General features: G+C 40.1%; 1 protein-coding gene across 9 annotated transcripts in view; it reads left to right on the top strand.

The window, feature by feature from the left end:
- WRN (WRN RecQ like helicase) overlaps positions 1 to 16,380 on the top strand; it is a 126,702-nt gene that overhangs the window by 58,637 nt on the left and 51,685 nt on the right. For all 9 annotated transcript variants that reach the window (XM_086380936.1, XM_086380933.1, XM_086380934.1 and 6 more), the window contains 3 exons: positions 29 to 111; positions 4,688 to 4,794; positions 9,900 to 10,087. In XM_086380936.1, the coding sequence (XP_086237062.1) occupies positions 29 to 111; positions 4,688 to 4,794; positions 9,900 to 10,087 (378 nt within the window). The remainder of the gene's footprint in view (positions 1 to 28; positions 112 to 4,687; positions 4,795 to 9,899; positions 10,088 to 16,380) is intronic.

The following is a 16,380-nucleotide window of genomic DNA, read 5'->3' on the forward strand; positions in this document are numbered from 1 at the left end:
TTTCCTATTTCTTTGTTTGTTTTTACAGAGGCAAATACCGGATTGTATACCTAACTCCAGAATTCTGTTCAGGTAACTTGGAGCTGCTTCGGCAACTTGAGGCTAATATTGGTAAGTGGGATGATAGAATCTTTATAAGTACTTGTTAAAGTGAGATATTCTTTAAACTTGTGGATGGATCCAGCAAATCTCTGTCTCTCCTGTCCTGTCCCACAATTCCTTTTGCCCTAGAAAGTAAGCTCCTGGATTATAATTGTCTATTTGTATACCTGTTTTCTTCTACTGGACTATAAACTTTTTAGGGGAAAATGCTCTTCTTATTTATTTATATTTCCTTCAGTGGCACCTCACTCCAGTACTCTTGCCTGGAAAATCCCATGGATGGAGGAGCCTGGTCAGCTGCAGTCCATGGGGTCGTGAAGAGTCGGACAGGACTGAGCGACTTCACTTTCACTTTTCACTTTCATGCATTGGAGAAGGAAATGGCAACCCACTCCAGTGTTCTTGCCTGGAGAATCCCAGGGACGGGGGAGCCTGGTGGGCTGCTGTCTGTGGGGTCGCACAGAGCTGGACATGACTGAAGCGACTTAGCAGTAGCAGTATGTTACTGGCACATAGTAGGCATTTAAATATATTATTGAATAAATGTTGAATCTTGGATTCTATGATATTATAATTTCCTTTTTTTGGTATTCTGAATCTTAATCAATGTAGTGGTTCTCTACTCTTACTGTTCATGAGAATCACCTTTCAAACTTTAGAAAATTTCAGATCCTCCAACTTTGAAAATTGTGATTTAATGCACCTGCTATGAGGTTGTGGGAGCTGTAGTCTTTTCACTGGTGATTCTGATGTGTGATTTTCAGGTTGGAGACCACAGTACCTTTGACTATTTTTTGTCAGTGAGTACAATTAATTTTAAAAATTACATAATATGTCATCCTATTTTCTAGAAAATGTAAATAGAAAATTAGTCAAAAGCTGGTATTGTCTTTGATGTGTGTGCTAAAAACATTTTTGTCTTGTTTTTTTCCCTTCTTGATGGTCAGGCTCAGCTATCTAAGAGCTACAATCACAGATTCTATTGCAGTTGTTCATGTTCCAAACATTAAGTTAAACCAGACAATCTTTGCTGTCTAATGTAATATGATCTCACTTTATGTGTTAAAATAATTCCTAGCACTTAAAGTTTTTTTAAACATTGTGGTCTCTCATTTAATGGTTACTTGCAGATAACTCTGGGAAAGCATTTAACAGTTATTCTCTTAATATAATGAAAACAAGTATTTATCTTTTAATATGTGTTAAGTATCAACAAAAGAATGAGGGCAGAAATTAGCATTTGATTAAATATATTATCAAAAAGGGCGACCATCAGCTGTTAAACTCCCTTATTGGCATGTTATATTTTTGCTTTTAATTTAAAACAAATTTGGTGTGTATCCTATTAGGTTGTATAAAGTTCTTATGAATATTTCAATTCAGATTAAAATCAACAACTCTAGATATATAAACTCCATGATTTTATTGCAAAAGTTAGGGTCTATGTACCTAGTGGTCTGGATATGTTTTGTTCCATTTTAACATTTGCTTTGTTTCTGTGATGGATTTAATCCAATATTTACTTAGAGCCTCTTGATAGGTTGTTCTAATTCTCTGTTTTAATTCTTTGTAAAGGAATAAATTATGAACACTGCAATTATTAGAGCTGAGTATCTGCATAAGATGGATGAAAATGCTCTTTTTGGGTGGCTGTCAGTGTTGAACAAAATAGGATAAATTCTCTCAAGTATTTTTATTTAACTTTCATTTTACAATGCTTGCAGCAGTGAATATACTCAGAATTTCATTTGTACAGTAGTTTCGACATTTAGCTATTCTGATTTATGATTTTTATGAAATGCTATTATTTAAGTAGTGTGGGTTTATAACAGAAGCAGCAAGCAGAATTTTATATAGAGACACCTTAAAAGCAAATGTACCTGTAATTGTCTTGTAAATTTGGGAATAAGGCTTTAATGACTGATGTGCCAAAATGAAATATATCCTGGACCTGGGCAGACACTTGGACTTGCACATTTAATGGGAAAGTTGGCAGCAGCTTGTAGCAGCTGGTTGTGAGGGACAAAGTTTAACTCCATTAAAAAATAGTAGTTGTTGTTTTAGTTGCTCAGTTCTGTCTGAGTCTTTTCCTATCCCTGCTCTACTAGACTACTCTGTCCATGGGATTTCCCAGGCAAGAATACTGGAGTGGGTTGCCATTTCCTCCTCCAGGGGATCTTCCTGACTCAGGCAGCGAACCCACATCTCCCACATCTCCTCCATTGCGGGTGGATTCTTTACCACTGAGCCACCGGGGAAGTGCAAAAGCTAGTTAATCAAACCTGTGATTTTAAGGAGGGTTTTAAAATGAAGGAGCTGTTATTCTTTGTTTTAACCTATTTAATTTAAAATCTGGGTCATATAGTTTCTAAAGCCAAATAAATATAGTGGTAATATTGAATGTTTCCCACTCATCAGTTAATAGAATTTTGATGTGAATCAACCTGGATTTGCTCAGATTTAGCAGGGTTTTCTTTTTTTCTTTCCTTCTTTTTCTTCTCCAACCCTGTTGTAATTGGTAATCTCAATGAATTGTAGTTATATGCATGTTTCTCTGTCTCTTCCTTTAGAAATGTGAGCTCCTCAAGATCATGAATTGCATTTTACTATTATTTTATTCCTAGGGAAGTGTTTGGAACGTAGTATGCATTTCCCCAGGTGGTGCTAGTGGTAAAGAACTTGCCTTCCAATGCAGGAGACAGAAGAGACACAGGTTCGATTCCTGGGTTGGGAAGATCCCCTGGAGAAGGAAATGATAACCCACTGCAGTGTTCTTGTCTGAAGAACCCCATGGACAGAGAAACCTGGTGGGCTAGTCCATGGGGTTGCAGAGAGTTGGACATGACTGAGCGACTAGCACAATAACTATAATAATAATAGTTTTTTTTTTAATTGAGCAGTCTTTTATGCCAGCCCCTATCTTAGCATTTTATGTGAATGATCTTAATCTTCAGAGTAACTAAAAAAAATGTTAGCTACTTTTATTATCTACCTTATACTTATGGGAAACTGACACTTGAAAGCTTAAGTAAGATGCTTAAAGTAATATAAATGGTAAGCCAAGTTATGCATTTAGGTAGTCTGACTTATGTTTTTAATTAACCCCCAGTGGCAAAACTTCCCCTGGACCAGGAAGATCCCCTGGAAGAGGGAATCACAATTCAGTCTAGTTTTCTTGCCTGGAGAATTCCATGGACAGAGGAGCCTGGTGAGCTACAGTCCATGGGGTTGCACAGAGTCGGACACGACTGAGTGGCTAACACGGTGGCAAAACATAAATATGCAGATACACATTAAGTTGTGATCATCCCCGTTGAAGGGAAACATTTTTTATTTCTTAAGTATTAATTTGGTAATCAAGGGCAAAAGCTCTACTGTCATTACTTTGAAATATCTGAAGACATTTTCATGGATGGTTATGTGAAAGTGAAGTCGCTCAGTCGTGTCCGACTCTTAGCGACCCTGTGGACGGTAGCCTACCAAGCTCCTCCGTCCATGGGATTTTCCAGGCAAGAGTACTAGAGTGGGTTGCCATTTCCTTCTCCAGGGGATCTTCTCAACCCAGGGATTGAACCCGGGACTCCCACATTGTGGGCTGACGCTTTACCGTCTGAGCCACCAGGGAAGTTATATAGTAAAGCCCTTTTCTGAGAGGTATTACCATACATTATTGATTCTGAGTCAATGTGGAGGTGGGGGTGGGGGCCGAGCAAAGGGGTTGCTAGGTGAAGAAGGAACAATTTGCCTTCCTTCTTACCTACTTTGTACAAAATGAGATATAGTTCTTCCCTTCCCGTTTTATATTAGAAACTGTGGATGTCATCCTGTCTTTCAGAACTGGCATTTCAGAGGAATTCTGTAGTGATCATTCACAGACAGTGATGAATGTAATCTCAGTAGAAATATGCTGACTTTTTCTCTTTGGATAGCTAATCCATGAGATAAAATTAAAAGTATTATGAATGAGAATTAGAACAGCTCTTCTTTTTAAGGTATTATCATTGCAGATGAGTGATAGCTTTGAGGACAGAGTAGTAGTAATTAATTTCTCTGAGAAATAATGATGAAAACCAAAATTGAATAAATATGTTACTTGAAAAATAGATATTAAATATTTCTTTCTTTTATCCATCTGCCTTTTATCCATATATCTCCCTCTGCTTATTCTCAGTAATGATTTTTGGTGTACGTGCTGTCACTTCAGTCGTGTCTGACTCTTCGTGACCCCATGGACTGTAGCCCTCAAGGCCCCTGTGACCATGGGATTCTCCAGGCAGGAATACTGGAGGGTTGCCATTTCCTCCTGAAAGGGATCTTCCTGACCCAGGGATCCAACCTCTGTTTCCTAGGTCTGTTGCGTTGGTCTATTTGTTCTTTACCACTGGTACCACCTGGGAAGCCCAATTTTTGGTGTTATCTGCTATTATTTATGCTTATATTTTTATATGAGTCAATACTTTGAGTTATTTTTCTCCTTTCTGTTATATTTACATATTCAAAGTGGAATTGGTGGTAAAACTTTAGATGAGTTTATTACTTTTTTGAACTTTATCTTCTCCATTTACATATTTTTCTTTTTTGATAGGTATCACACTTATTGCTGTGGATGAGGCTCACTGTATTTCTGAGTGGGGACATGATTTTAGAAATTCATTCAGGGATTTGGGTTGCCTAAAGGCAGAATTCCCGAAGGTAAGCTTTGCCAAGTACAATGTCTTGAAATGACTTGCTTAGCAAGGGAGGATCCAGGATTGGGGAATGGCCAAAAATCTGAAAATGATTTTATGAAAGGGCAAATGGTTGCTTTTTAAGCAGGGGAAAGATTTTTTTACAACATGGTATATCTTTTACTTCTCTCAAGTCTTTGCTGAAAAGAGTACTTTTTCATTTAGTCCTCCTGTCCACTGTAGTCAGATTTTCAAATTAACCCTCTTCCCACAACTCTCAGCATTCCTCATATTCCTTTGCTGTCTTTTAAATAACACTTAGCAGTGTTAACGTACTTTAATATATTTTGTCTATGGCCTGTGGGTCCCTACCAGAATATTCTTTGTGGTGAGGGATTTCTGCTGGTTTAGTTGGTAAAATCTACAACAGTGCCTGTCACATGGTGAGTATTCCATAAATAATTGGGTAAATGAATAAGTGAATTCTGATGAGAAAGCTGAGTCCCTGAGAAGTTACTTTACCACACAGGCAGTGAGTGGTAGAGCTGGGCAGTGCTACACAGTGGGATACTAGATGGGCTTCCAGAGCCAATGACATAAAAGAAGTTTAAAACAGTTTCTGCCCTGAAGTTGCACAGAGGCCAGTAAAGGAGTTTAGATTCAGAATTACCCATAAAAGTGGAAGCAGTAGTACCAAATGAAGTGCATGGAACAGTATGAATAATATAGAAAGATTAGTAGTGTTAATAGTACCCGTAATATTAATAGAAAAAGAAGATGATATGGTGAAAGCCAGCAGGCTCAGATTCCTTGAGGACTGCTTTTCATTGATGTAGAACAGTTTAAAGTAAGCTTTTGGAAATTAGGAAGATTGCTGTCTGTAATCCTTTCCTGGGCCTTTGATTCTAGAAGGATTGTGTTAGAGGAGTTTTAAGTGTTTTATGCAGTTTAGAAATGCTTCTCAATATTGAACTAGTCTTTTATTCTGTCAGGCTGTGAACGCCATTGGATTCTTTTCATTTCTTGGGATGATTCACTGAGCCCAGGATGGTCGTCAGGCAGCGGCTGAGAAACCTTTTTCCCTGGTGTTTTCATGAAATCTCTGTTAGCTGAGTGGTGAGAAATGCCCCCTGGTGGCTGTAGGGCTCTCATTTTCCTCGCTGTTCTCAGTGCTTTTTTTTCCTTCTCATCGCAGTTACAGCTGACTGTCGCCAGTGCTTCACACTGAACTATTTCAATAAGTTCAAAAATAGCAAAAAAAATCACTAACTTATTCCCATTTGGAGAGAATCTGACAAAATGAGTCTCCAAAGAACAACTTTGTTGTTGAAAGCTTTGTTGTTGTTGTTGATTTGCTCAGCTGTGTGTGACTCTCTGCGACCCCACGGACTGTAGCCCACCAGGCTCCTCTGTCCGTGGAATTTTCCAGGCAAGAATACTGGAGTGGGTAGCCATTTCCTTCTCCAGGGGATCTTCCCTACACAAGCATCAAACCTGCGTCTCCTGCATTGCAGTTGGATTCTTTACTGTTGACCCACCAGGGAAGCCCTAGAAAGCTTTACATCAACCTTAAAGTTCTATAAAATTCAAGTAAGAGGAACTGTAAGAAATGAGACATTTTGGATCTTTCCATGACATTCCTCCCAGCCCTTTTACAAAGATCAGCACATTGTAGACAGTAACTATTTGGAATAAGTGAGTGAATGAATGAATGAAGCATACTATGGAGTATATAGATTAACTGCACCACCCAGCGGAGAAGGTAATGGCACCCCACTCCAGTACTCTTGCCTGGAAAATCCCGAGGGCGGAGGAGCCTGGTGGGCTGCAGTCCCTGGGGTCATGAAGAGTCGGACACGACTGAGCGACTTTACTTTCACTTTTCACTTTCATGCACTGGAGAAGGAAATGGCAACCCACTCCAGTGTTTTTGCCTGGAGAATCCCAGGGACGAGGAAGCCTGGTGGGCTGCCTTCTCTGGGGTCGCATAGAGTTGGACATGACTGAAGCGACTTAGCAGCAGCAGCAGCAGCACCACCACCACCCAAATTCAGAGGCAAATGGAATAGTAACAGTTCTTGGAATTTGTAGTGGTAGCACCATTGAAGTATATGTCTTAAGGCATTCCTAGATTTATAGTCACAAGACTAATTTACATTTTATTGCTTTTTTCATCAAAACTTTGTACTTATTACCAAAGAAACCAAGATTTGCCAATTTAAAGAACAAGTCTCGTGAGTTGTGAACTTGATAAAACTGAGTGACAAGGTAATTTATCAACCATACCAGTTTGCTTTTAAAAATTAAAAAGTTGAAGCTGTTAAGAACTATGCTGTAATATAAAGAACAGACTTTGGACTCTATGGAAGAAGGCGAGGGTGGGATGATTTGAGAGAATAGCATTGAAACATGTATATTACCATATGTGAAATAGATGACCAGTCCAAGTTCGATGCTTAAAACAGGGCACTCAAAGCTGGTGCACTGGGACAACCCTGAGGGATGGGATGGGGAGGGAGGTGGGAGGAGGGTTCAGGATGGGGGAGACATGTACACCCATGGCTGATTCATGTCAATGTATGGCAAAAACCACTACAGTATTGTAAAGTAATTAGCCTCCAATTAGAAGAACTATGCTGTGATGACTAGATAAACTGAGAGCTTCCCAGCAAACCAGGATGTATGGATACATCTTTCTCCTAGCCAACCTGAGTGTTATTTTCAAGCTTTACCCTAGTTTACTTCTTTTAAATATCATAAAGCACCAGAGTTTCTAAGCAAAAACATTTTTGTTCACTTCTGAAGTGAAAGTAAATACTGTTCCTTTAAATTTAGTGCATTCCATTACTTTACTGTGTTTTCTAAGTTACGGAAGCAACATTCTTAACTGTGCCTTTCTAGGATGTCGGCAAAGGAATGAATCATTTATGGTGATTTTCTCTGTTAGCTGGTCACTAGAATAAGGAGTTTCTCGTGGCAAAATGGGAATTTTTAAGTTAGAAGAGAGGTTAACATCCAGTAGCCCTCTCCATCTCACATTTTGATGAAAAAACTGAGGCCGAGAGAAGTTAGCTCTTGCCAGAGTGAGTGGCACATCTGAGAGTAGTGGCCGTGTCTCCGGAGTTCTTGTGTAGAATTCTTTTCAGATGTTCCATAATAATGTCAGTAATAGCTGACACTTGTCACTTGCCTTCTGTGTACTGTGCCGTTATATTCCGCATATTAGACCTTTTATCCCATTTGCTCTTCACAGTGACTTTCTGAGGTTGTTGCTGTTGTTGTAGCCATCTTAGAGATGAGGAAACCAGCGTTTAGAATATGAAGTAAATAGCTCATGGGAATTCCCTGGCGATTCAGCACTTCCACCTCAGGGGGCATGGCTTCGATCGTTGTACAGTGCAGCCAATGTGTCTAAAATAAGCAGCTCAAAATCTCACATCTCGTTAGTGGCGAAAGCTGGCTTTGAACTGAGGCAGCTGTTTCTGAGCCAGATTCTTATACTACTGTGCTGCTATTTTGCCTGATTTTTCTACTAACTTCTTCAAAATGTGTCAGGTTCATGCTTGTTTCCTTTTTTTCGCAAAAGCATTGCTTGTCTGCTCTTTCGTGATACTGCATAGAAATGAACCAGGCCCTCTTATCTATCCTGAAAACGTCTGTATTTATCTGTATATGCAGTTAAATACCAAGCATTTTTTTAGTTCCTTTATAAATTGTTTGAGTAACAGTTAAACTGATGGAAATGCTTCATTGTGGTAAGGTGAGAATGTTCGTGTCCTGGAAAATTCAGTGTTTGAACTTCCCTTATTCTCAGCCATATTTTTGATACAGATACTTTTGTTTGCTATAAAGATATATAGCAGGTATATACATATATATTAAGCCATATATATTAAGCCTTGATTAGAGAAACTAGTTTCTTTATAAATTGGCCTGTTCCTATATGTTATTAGGCAGATGCTCTCTAAATTCAGAGAATAGTCTGATTGTAAACCAAAAATCAATTAAGTTGATTTGGGGTGTTTTTTAATAATGTCACAGAATTTAAGGCTAGAGAATATCAAAATGTCAGTTAACTGGTCACATTGATTTTGGTTATCATTTTTTTCCATTTAAAAACTGCTCCCAGACTTAATTGATTTTTCCTTGCATGAACTTTGAGATAGTTTTCAGTTTAATAAAGCTATATTGATTATAAAAGTAGTTTACAGTTTTTAATAAATTGTATCTTTTTTCAAATTCTGTAATTGCATTTTTACAAATTGTACTTAAATTTTCACTTATGTACAGTAATTGCTTCAACTGATTTGCAGGGTAAATGTATTGCATCTGAAGAGCTGTGTTATGAGCATATTATTTACCATATTTTATAATAAGCCAAAAAGTATTCAGAAAGTTGTAATCTTGGATATCAAGCAGCTAATTATATAGGAAGAGTTTTTCTGATTATGAAATGATTGCATAGTTGATTAATACTCCCAGTGATAATAGTGATGAAAAAATTAAATCTAGAAGTCTACTGTACTGAAAATAGAACATGACTTGGTTGCTCAAGGAATCAGTTAATACTAGATGTCTTATTTTCTGCATTTTCCTTTTATATTGTATGCCACAATTAACCATTTAAAACTGTTGAGAGGTTATCCAGGTAATTGAGAGCTATTATTTTAGATCTGAAAAGCCATATACCAGTGTAGTTAGTATAGGAGTAAAACAAGAGCCTTGGTTGGGCTCGGTATGGCTAAATTTTCAGTGAGTGCAGGGTTTATAATTTATGAATTATAGATTATCAAAGATAAGACGTAACTTACCCCTCATTTGTCCCGGCACTGTTATAAATGTATAAGTAATAAATGGAGAGGTAGATAGCTAATAAGTGGATTTAACTTTAGATAGAAATTGCATTTAGAAATCTTATGAGTTTAGTGTTTGAATGATTTCTTAGAAGGCTGAGAAACAAGAAGAGAGTGTTTTTCTTCTTCTTTGAAAGAATAATTTTAAAGTTTCATTTTTATCACTGTTCTCTATTCTTCCTGTAATTGTCTTCCAGTGTCTTTCTAAGAAGGCAATAGAAATGTTGGGAATTAACAACCTCTCTCCTTTGTTAAAAATCCCTTTTCCTTGTTTCAGGTTCCAATTGTTGCACTGACTGCTACGGCAGGTTCTTCAGTCCGAGAAGACATTGTATGTTGCTTAAACCTGAAGGATCCTCAGATAACCTGTACTGGTTTTGATCGACCAAACTTGTATTTAGAAGTTGGACGAAAAACAGGAGACATCCTCCAGGATCTGAAGCAGTTTCTTGTCTGTAAGTCAAGGTGAGCATTTCATGGTTGATAAATTTTGGTAACTATTTTGTTCTTTATAAAAAATTATTTTATTTTTAAAACTTATCTCTTTGGAATGTATATTTAACATATTTGAAATTCTACTTAGCTTCAGTTCAAGTGTGATGTTATATAATCAGTGACTGAGGAAGGGAGAAACTAATTTTTCTTATGTTTTTATACTCCATGCTGTTATTTGAAGAGGACATACACTCTTAATGAGCTTCCCTGGTAGCTCAGCTGGTATAGAATCCGCCTGCAATGCGGGAGACCTGGGTTGGAGACCTGGGTTTGATCCCTGGATTGGGAAGATCTCCTGGAGAAGGGAAAGGCTACCCACTCCAGTATTCTGGTCTGGAGAATTCCATGGACCCTATAGTCCACAGGGTTGCAAAGAGTCGGACACAACTGAGTGACTATCACTACACTCTTAATAAGTGACAAATTTAAAAAAAAAAGCAAATGAGTCTGTTATCTGAATTCTGCCTAGTTCACTAGTTATATGACTAACTTGAGTTTTAAGGAATTTAAATACTTTTTGAGCCCATATCATGTATCAAGTAGTATTCTAGGTGCTTCATGTAAATGATCTAGTTTGATTTTTATAACTGTTCTGTAAGCTGCATATTATTTTCATTTTACTGATGTAGAAACTGTCACTAGCACTTCTTCCTATTTATTTTGTTTTTGGACATTTTATGTGTATGCCAAGAAAGCTTCTCTGATCTGTTTTCTCAGTGAAAAACTTATAATTTTCCCATTATGAAATGTGAAGTTAGAGTAAATGGAAATAATTGTCCTATCCATACAAATACAAAGCAAATCTAGGAAAATAGAATTTAAAGAACATTGTTAGTATTTTCCTTCTCAGAAAGTAATAAAAAGAAGATTCATCCTAGGTTAGGAAACCCTAAAGTAACTCTTAAGGTCTTTTAGGGTGAATTTAAATATAGAATTCACTGTTGGCTTGACTGTCCTGTGTTCAGGTTAAAGCACGCAGATAATGAATGTATTTTGAGTGTTCTGGCTGCTCTAGGGAATCTCTCCAAAGTGAATACACATTGTACTACACTTCTTTTCTGTCCTAAAGGTAAAATGTTGTCTTGGAGAAGGCTGTTTATTTTACGTTAGCATCTCCACAATCAGATCCTTATTTACTTTCCTAATACTTGATCCTTTTCAGTCCATAGTATTCTCAAGCTCTGTGGTGCTTGAAACCTATCTTTTTTGAAACTGTGCTTGCCTTTTTCCCCCCCAACACTGTGACACTGCGATTATATTGTCTTCTTATCATATCTTAAATAAATGATTTCTTCTCACGAGGTGAGAAGGTTTGTATTACTTTTTAGCTCAGACTAATATAGCCTCTCTTAACAGACCTCCTTGCTCCTCAGGCATCTGTATACAGTTGATGTATCACCTGAGAGCATATCCCCTGAGTCTTGGTGTTCCTTTTTTTGTGGCTCCCTCTTTCCTAAGACCATCCAAAGATTTTGATACTGACTATGACTGGTTTTTCTAAAAGCAAATCCGAAATGATTTTGCACCTGTTTTGCATCTTCCAAGAAGAGTTGTGGTAGCAGGGAACCTTGAAGAGTCAGAATGTTCTCTGTAGAACTTGGACAAATAGAAGTTTACCTCTTGGAAATTCCCTGGCAGTCCAGTGGTTAGGGCTCCATGCTTCTGCTGCAGGCAGCATGAGTTTGATCCCTGGTCGGGTAACTAAGACCCCACACGCCATGTGACTTGGCCAGAAACAAAGAAAAAAAGAAAAAAATTTTCCTCTTAATGAGCACTGCGATGGAGGGTAAGTTAAGACTTCAAGGTGTTACCTGTTATCTTCATTTCCTTCCTTTCATTTAATTCTACTATTTGTTTATCTGTATTCACATTTTTTCTCTTCATTGAGCCATCATGTTTCTTAAAGTCTTAACTTATTTGTTTTCTCTATGCATGATGCGTTTAATTTAAATAAGCCTGTCTCACCTATCTAACTTGATTACATGAGGATAGATTTTTTTTTTCCCCTCTCAGAAAGTTATGTTATGTTATGAGGAAATAACAGTCTTTAGTAAACCTCTTGGCAAAATAATGAATCCTCTTGTAATAGTGAGGTAGGAGACAGGTAGACCCCAGGCTGAGTAGCTGCAGCCAGTCTCCCACTGACACTTTGAGATAAGATGCCAGAAGGAGCACTGGGCCCTGAGACAGTGACCACAGTTTCCTCATTCTTATGGTTAAGGGGATTTCTCAGCCTGACACGATGTGCAGAGAAAGCCCTCAGCTGTCCCCTAAGGAATTCCATATGACACAGCTCTAGGGGAGGGGTCGAAGGATGGAGGAGGCGACAGCCCGTAACACGTCCTGCCAACCTCCCTGAAACTTTTGCACTGGAATCCATCTTTGCTGAGAATTGTGCATACCCACCGGGAAGGACCCTGAGTCAGGCCAGATATGGGCACAAGCAAGATGATTGGCCAGAGACAACCCGGAAGACTGCCCCATATGAGCGATCCATGCCACCCCCATTGGGTGCAGCTCACTCTGTGAGTTCACCTGTGTGCTCTTCCACACGAGCTTTGCTTCTGTTAATAACAACAGCCATTTTGGGCTGGTTGATTTCATGCTGCCACACCTGAATCTTTGAGATGCCTGGTCCCGGAGAATACATCCCAGTGTTGGAAAAATAATCATAAGACTGTACAATCAAAATAACCTCCCCAGGGAGTCCCTGGCAACTGCAACATTTTTCTCTATTCAGGGAACTAAGTTCAGCCAAAGACATCTGATTCAGGCCTGGACCCCTTCTAGATTAAAAGAAAGAAAGTGAAGTTGTTCAGTCATGTCTGACTCTTTGCAACCCAAGGGCTATAGCCACCAGGCTCCTCAGTCCATGGGATTTTCAGGCAGGAGTACTGGAGTGGGTTGCCATTTCCTTCTCCATGGGATCTTCCTGACCCAGAGATTGAAGCCAGGTCTCCCACATTGCAGGCAGAAGCTTTACCATCTGAGCCACCAGGGAAGCCCATCTAGATTAAAGCCTTCTGGTAAATGTTTCCAGGATGCCGGATTACTTTTCTAGGTTAGCCTCTTTGTTCTTGGTTGCAGGTTGTTCAACATGAGGGGACCCCCTCCTAAGTCAGAGGGAACACCTCTGGGCTGTTTCCTTAAGAACTGGAAGCTATTTAAATTAGATGGGCTAAGAAAAGAAAAACTTAAGTTTTTCTGTAATACTTACTGCCTTTTATATAATTTGGGTGATGGAGAAAGATGGCCCCAAAATGGGTCTGTAAATTATCATACCATCTTGCAATTGGATTGTTCTTGCTGCAGGCTGGAACAATGGACTGAGGTTCCCTGTGTCCAGGCCTTCATGTCCCTTTACTGGAGTCTCGCTCTGTGCAGCTCAGAGGCCTGGGGAACCAGAGAATTCTCCCAGCATTCTAGACGGTCCTCATTTAACTTCCCCCAACTCTCAATGGGGAAGTTCATCGAAAGGAGTGATATTGAAGCTGAAACTCCAATACATTGGCCGCCTGATGGAAAGAACTGACTCATTTGAAAAGACTCTGATGCTGGGAAAGATTGGGGGCAGGAAGAGAAGGGGATGACAGAGGATGAGATGGTTGGATGGCATCACTGACTCAATGGACATGAGTTTGGGTAAACTCCAGGATTTGGTGATAGACAAGGAGGCCTGGAATGCTGCGGTACATGGGGTCACAGAGTCAGACACGACTAAGCAACTGAACTTAAGTGACCCCAGGATGAAAAAGCTAATCCCGCCACTGAGGTATCTCATAGGTGGGCCTTCCAGTCACCCAGGATCAGGGAGAATGTGTCCTCCCAGGGAAGCAGCAAATGGCGAAAGCACAGTCTGAGTGCGCCTGCCCTTCTCTTTAACTGATTCAGCAGAGTGCAAACGAAGACTGGGCCAGTTTTCTGAAAACCCTAGTAGGTTTACTGAAGGATTTCAGCCCCTAACCCTGGCATTTGGTTTAGCCTGGAGGGACATCCAACTCATCCTCACTACCTGCTGTACCTGTGAGGAGAAGCAGAGGGTTTGGACGGCAGCCTCGGGGCACACTGAGCAGCTTGCCAGGGCCCAACCCAGCGTTTATGATATGCTGGGGATGCAGAGTACCTCTTGGGATGATGATTTCCTGGTGGGCATGAGGGCCAGGAACCACATTATTCAGTGCCTATTAGAAGGAATGAGGAATGCATTAGAAAACCAGTCAGCTATGAAAGGGTCAAAGAAGTGACCCAAGAGAAAAGAAAATCCAGCCCTCTTTTGGGGACAACTTGTGGAGGCTTTTAGAACGTTTACTAACATAGATACCTCCACTCCTGAGGGTCAGTCCCTACTGGGACTACCTTTTATCATTCAGTTCGCCCCTATGACAATAGGCGAAAACTTCAAATGTTACAATCAGGGCCACAAACCCTGATGCCCCACCTGCTAGAGGTGGCTTTTGGGGTAAAAAATCAAGCTGAGGAGAAGAAAAGAACTCAATGTGAATTGAGGCAGGCCAGAGCCAAAGCTCAGCTGATAACGGTTGCTGTTGGACACGCTTTGCAACTTCAGGGCCACTAAGAGGGGACAGCAGGTATCAGCCATCAGTCCAGAGGTTACACCAACAAGAGGGAATGCTTCAAAGGCAAGTCAACTGACCACTGGGCCCGTGGATGCCAGAAGGAGCCTCCTAGGCCATGCCCAGTCTGTAGACAGGCTTGATCCTGAAGAGGAAGAGGGACTCCTGCTTCTGAGATGACCATGCTGGGCTCCTGAGGTGTCCCGGCAGCTTCCCCCACACCTGCCCTGAGATGTCTGTCTCCATCAAGGAGCCTGGGTCATCTCTGATGTGGTGGAAAGAAGATCGATTTTTTAATTGATACAGAAGCCACTGATTCGCCTCACTTCTTACTCTGGACCTTTTTTCTCTAAAAGCTGCACAGTGACAGGTGTCAGTGAAAAGCCTCACATCTGTTACTTCACTGGAATCACATTTGCCAGTTTGAACAGTATTTGGTCTCATCATCTCACATGGTAGCAAAGTAATGCTCAAAATTCTCCAAGTGAGGCTTCAGTTAAACATGAACAGAGAACTTCTAGATGTTCAAACTGGATTTAGAAAAGGCAGAGAAACCAGAGATCGAATTGCCAACATCTGTTGGACCATAGAAAAAGCAGGAGAGTTCCAGCAAAACATGTACTTCTGCTTTAAAGACTACGCCAAAGCCTTTGACTGCGTGGATCACAACAAACTGTGGAAAATTCTTCAAGAGATGGGAATACCAGACCACCTGACCTGCCTCCTGAGAAATCTGTATTCAGATCAAGAAGCAACAGTTAGAACTGGACGTGAAACAACAGAGTGGTTCCAAATTGGGAAAGGAGTACATCAAGGCTATATATTGTCACCCTGCTTATTTAACTTATATGCAGAGTACATCATGTGAAATGCCAGACTGGATGAAGCACAGCTGAAATCAAGATTTCTGGGAGAAATATCAATAACCTCAGATATGCAGATGACACAACCCTTATGACAGAAAGTGAAGAGGAACTAAAGAGCCTCTTGAAAGTGAAAGAGGAGAGTGAAAAAGGTGGCTTAAAACTCAACATTCAGAAAGCTAAGATCATGGCATCTGGTCCCATCATTTCATGGCAAATAGATGGGGAAACAATGGAAACAGTGAGAGACTTTATTTTCTTGGGCTCCAAAGTCACTGCAGATGGTGACTGCAGTCATGAAATCAAGTCACTTGCTCCTTGGAAGAAAAACTATGACTAACCTAGACAGCATATTAAAAAGCAGAGAAGAGACATTACTTTGCCATCAAAGGTCTGTATAGTCAAAGCTGTGGTTTTTCCAGTAGTCATGTATGGATATGAGAGTTGGACCATAAAGAAGGCTGAGCGTCAAAGAATTGATGCTTTTGAACTGTGGTGTTGGAGAAGACTCTTGAGAGTCCCTTGGACTGATCAAGGAGATCCAGTCAGTCAATCCTAAAGGAAATCAGTCCTGAATATTCATTGGAAGGACTGATGCTGAAGCTGAAGCACCAATACTTTGGCCACCTGATGCGGAGCTAACTCATTAGAAAAGACCCTGATGCTGGGAAAGATTGAAGGCAGAAGAAGGGAACAACAGAGGATCAAGTGGTTGGATGGCATCACTGACTTGATGGACATGAGCTTGAGCAAACTCCAGGAGTTGGTGATGGACAGGGAAGCCTGGCGTGCTGCAGTCATGAGGTCGCAAAGAGTTGGACACAAC

This window comes from Bos grunniens, chromosome 27 (assembly GCF_055505025.1).
Source record: "Bos grunniens cultivar Pamir isolate PY7600 chromosome 27, Bosgru_T2T1.0, whole genome shotgun sequence".
NCBI classification, from domain to species: Eukaryota; Metazoa; Chordata; class Mammalia; order Artiodactyla; family Bovidae; genus Bos; species Bos grunniens.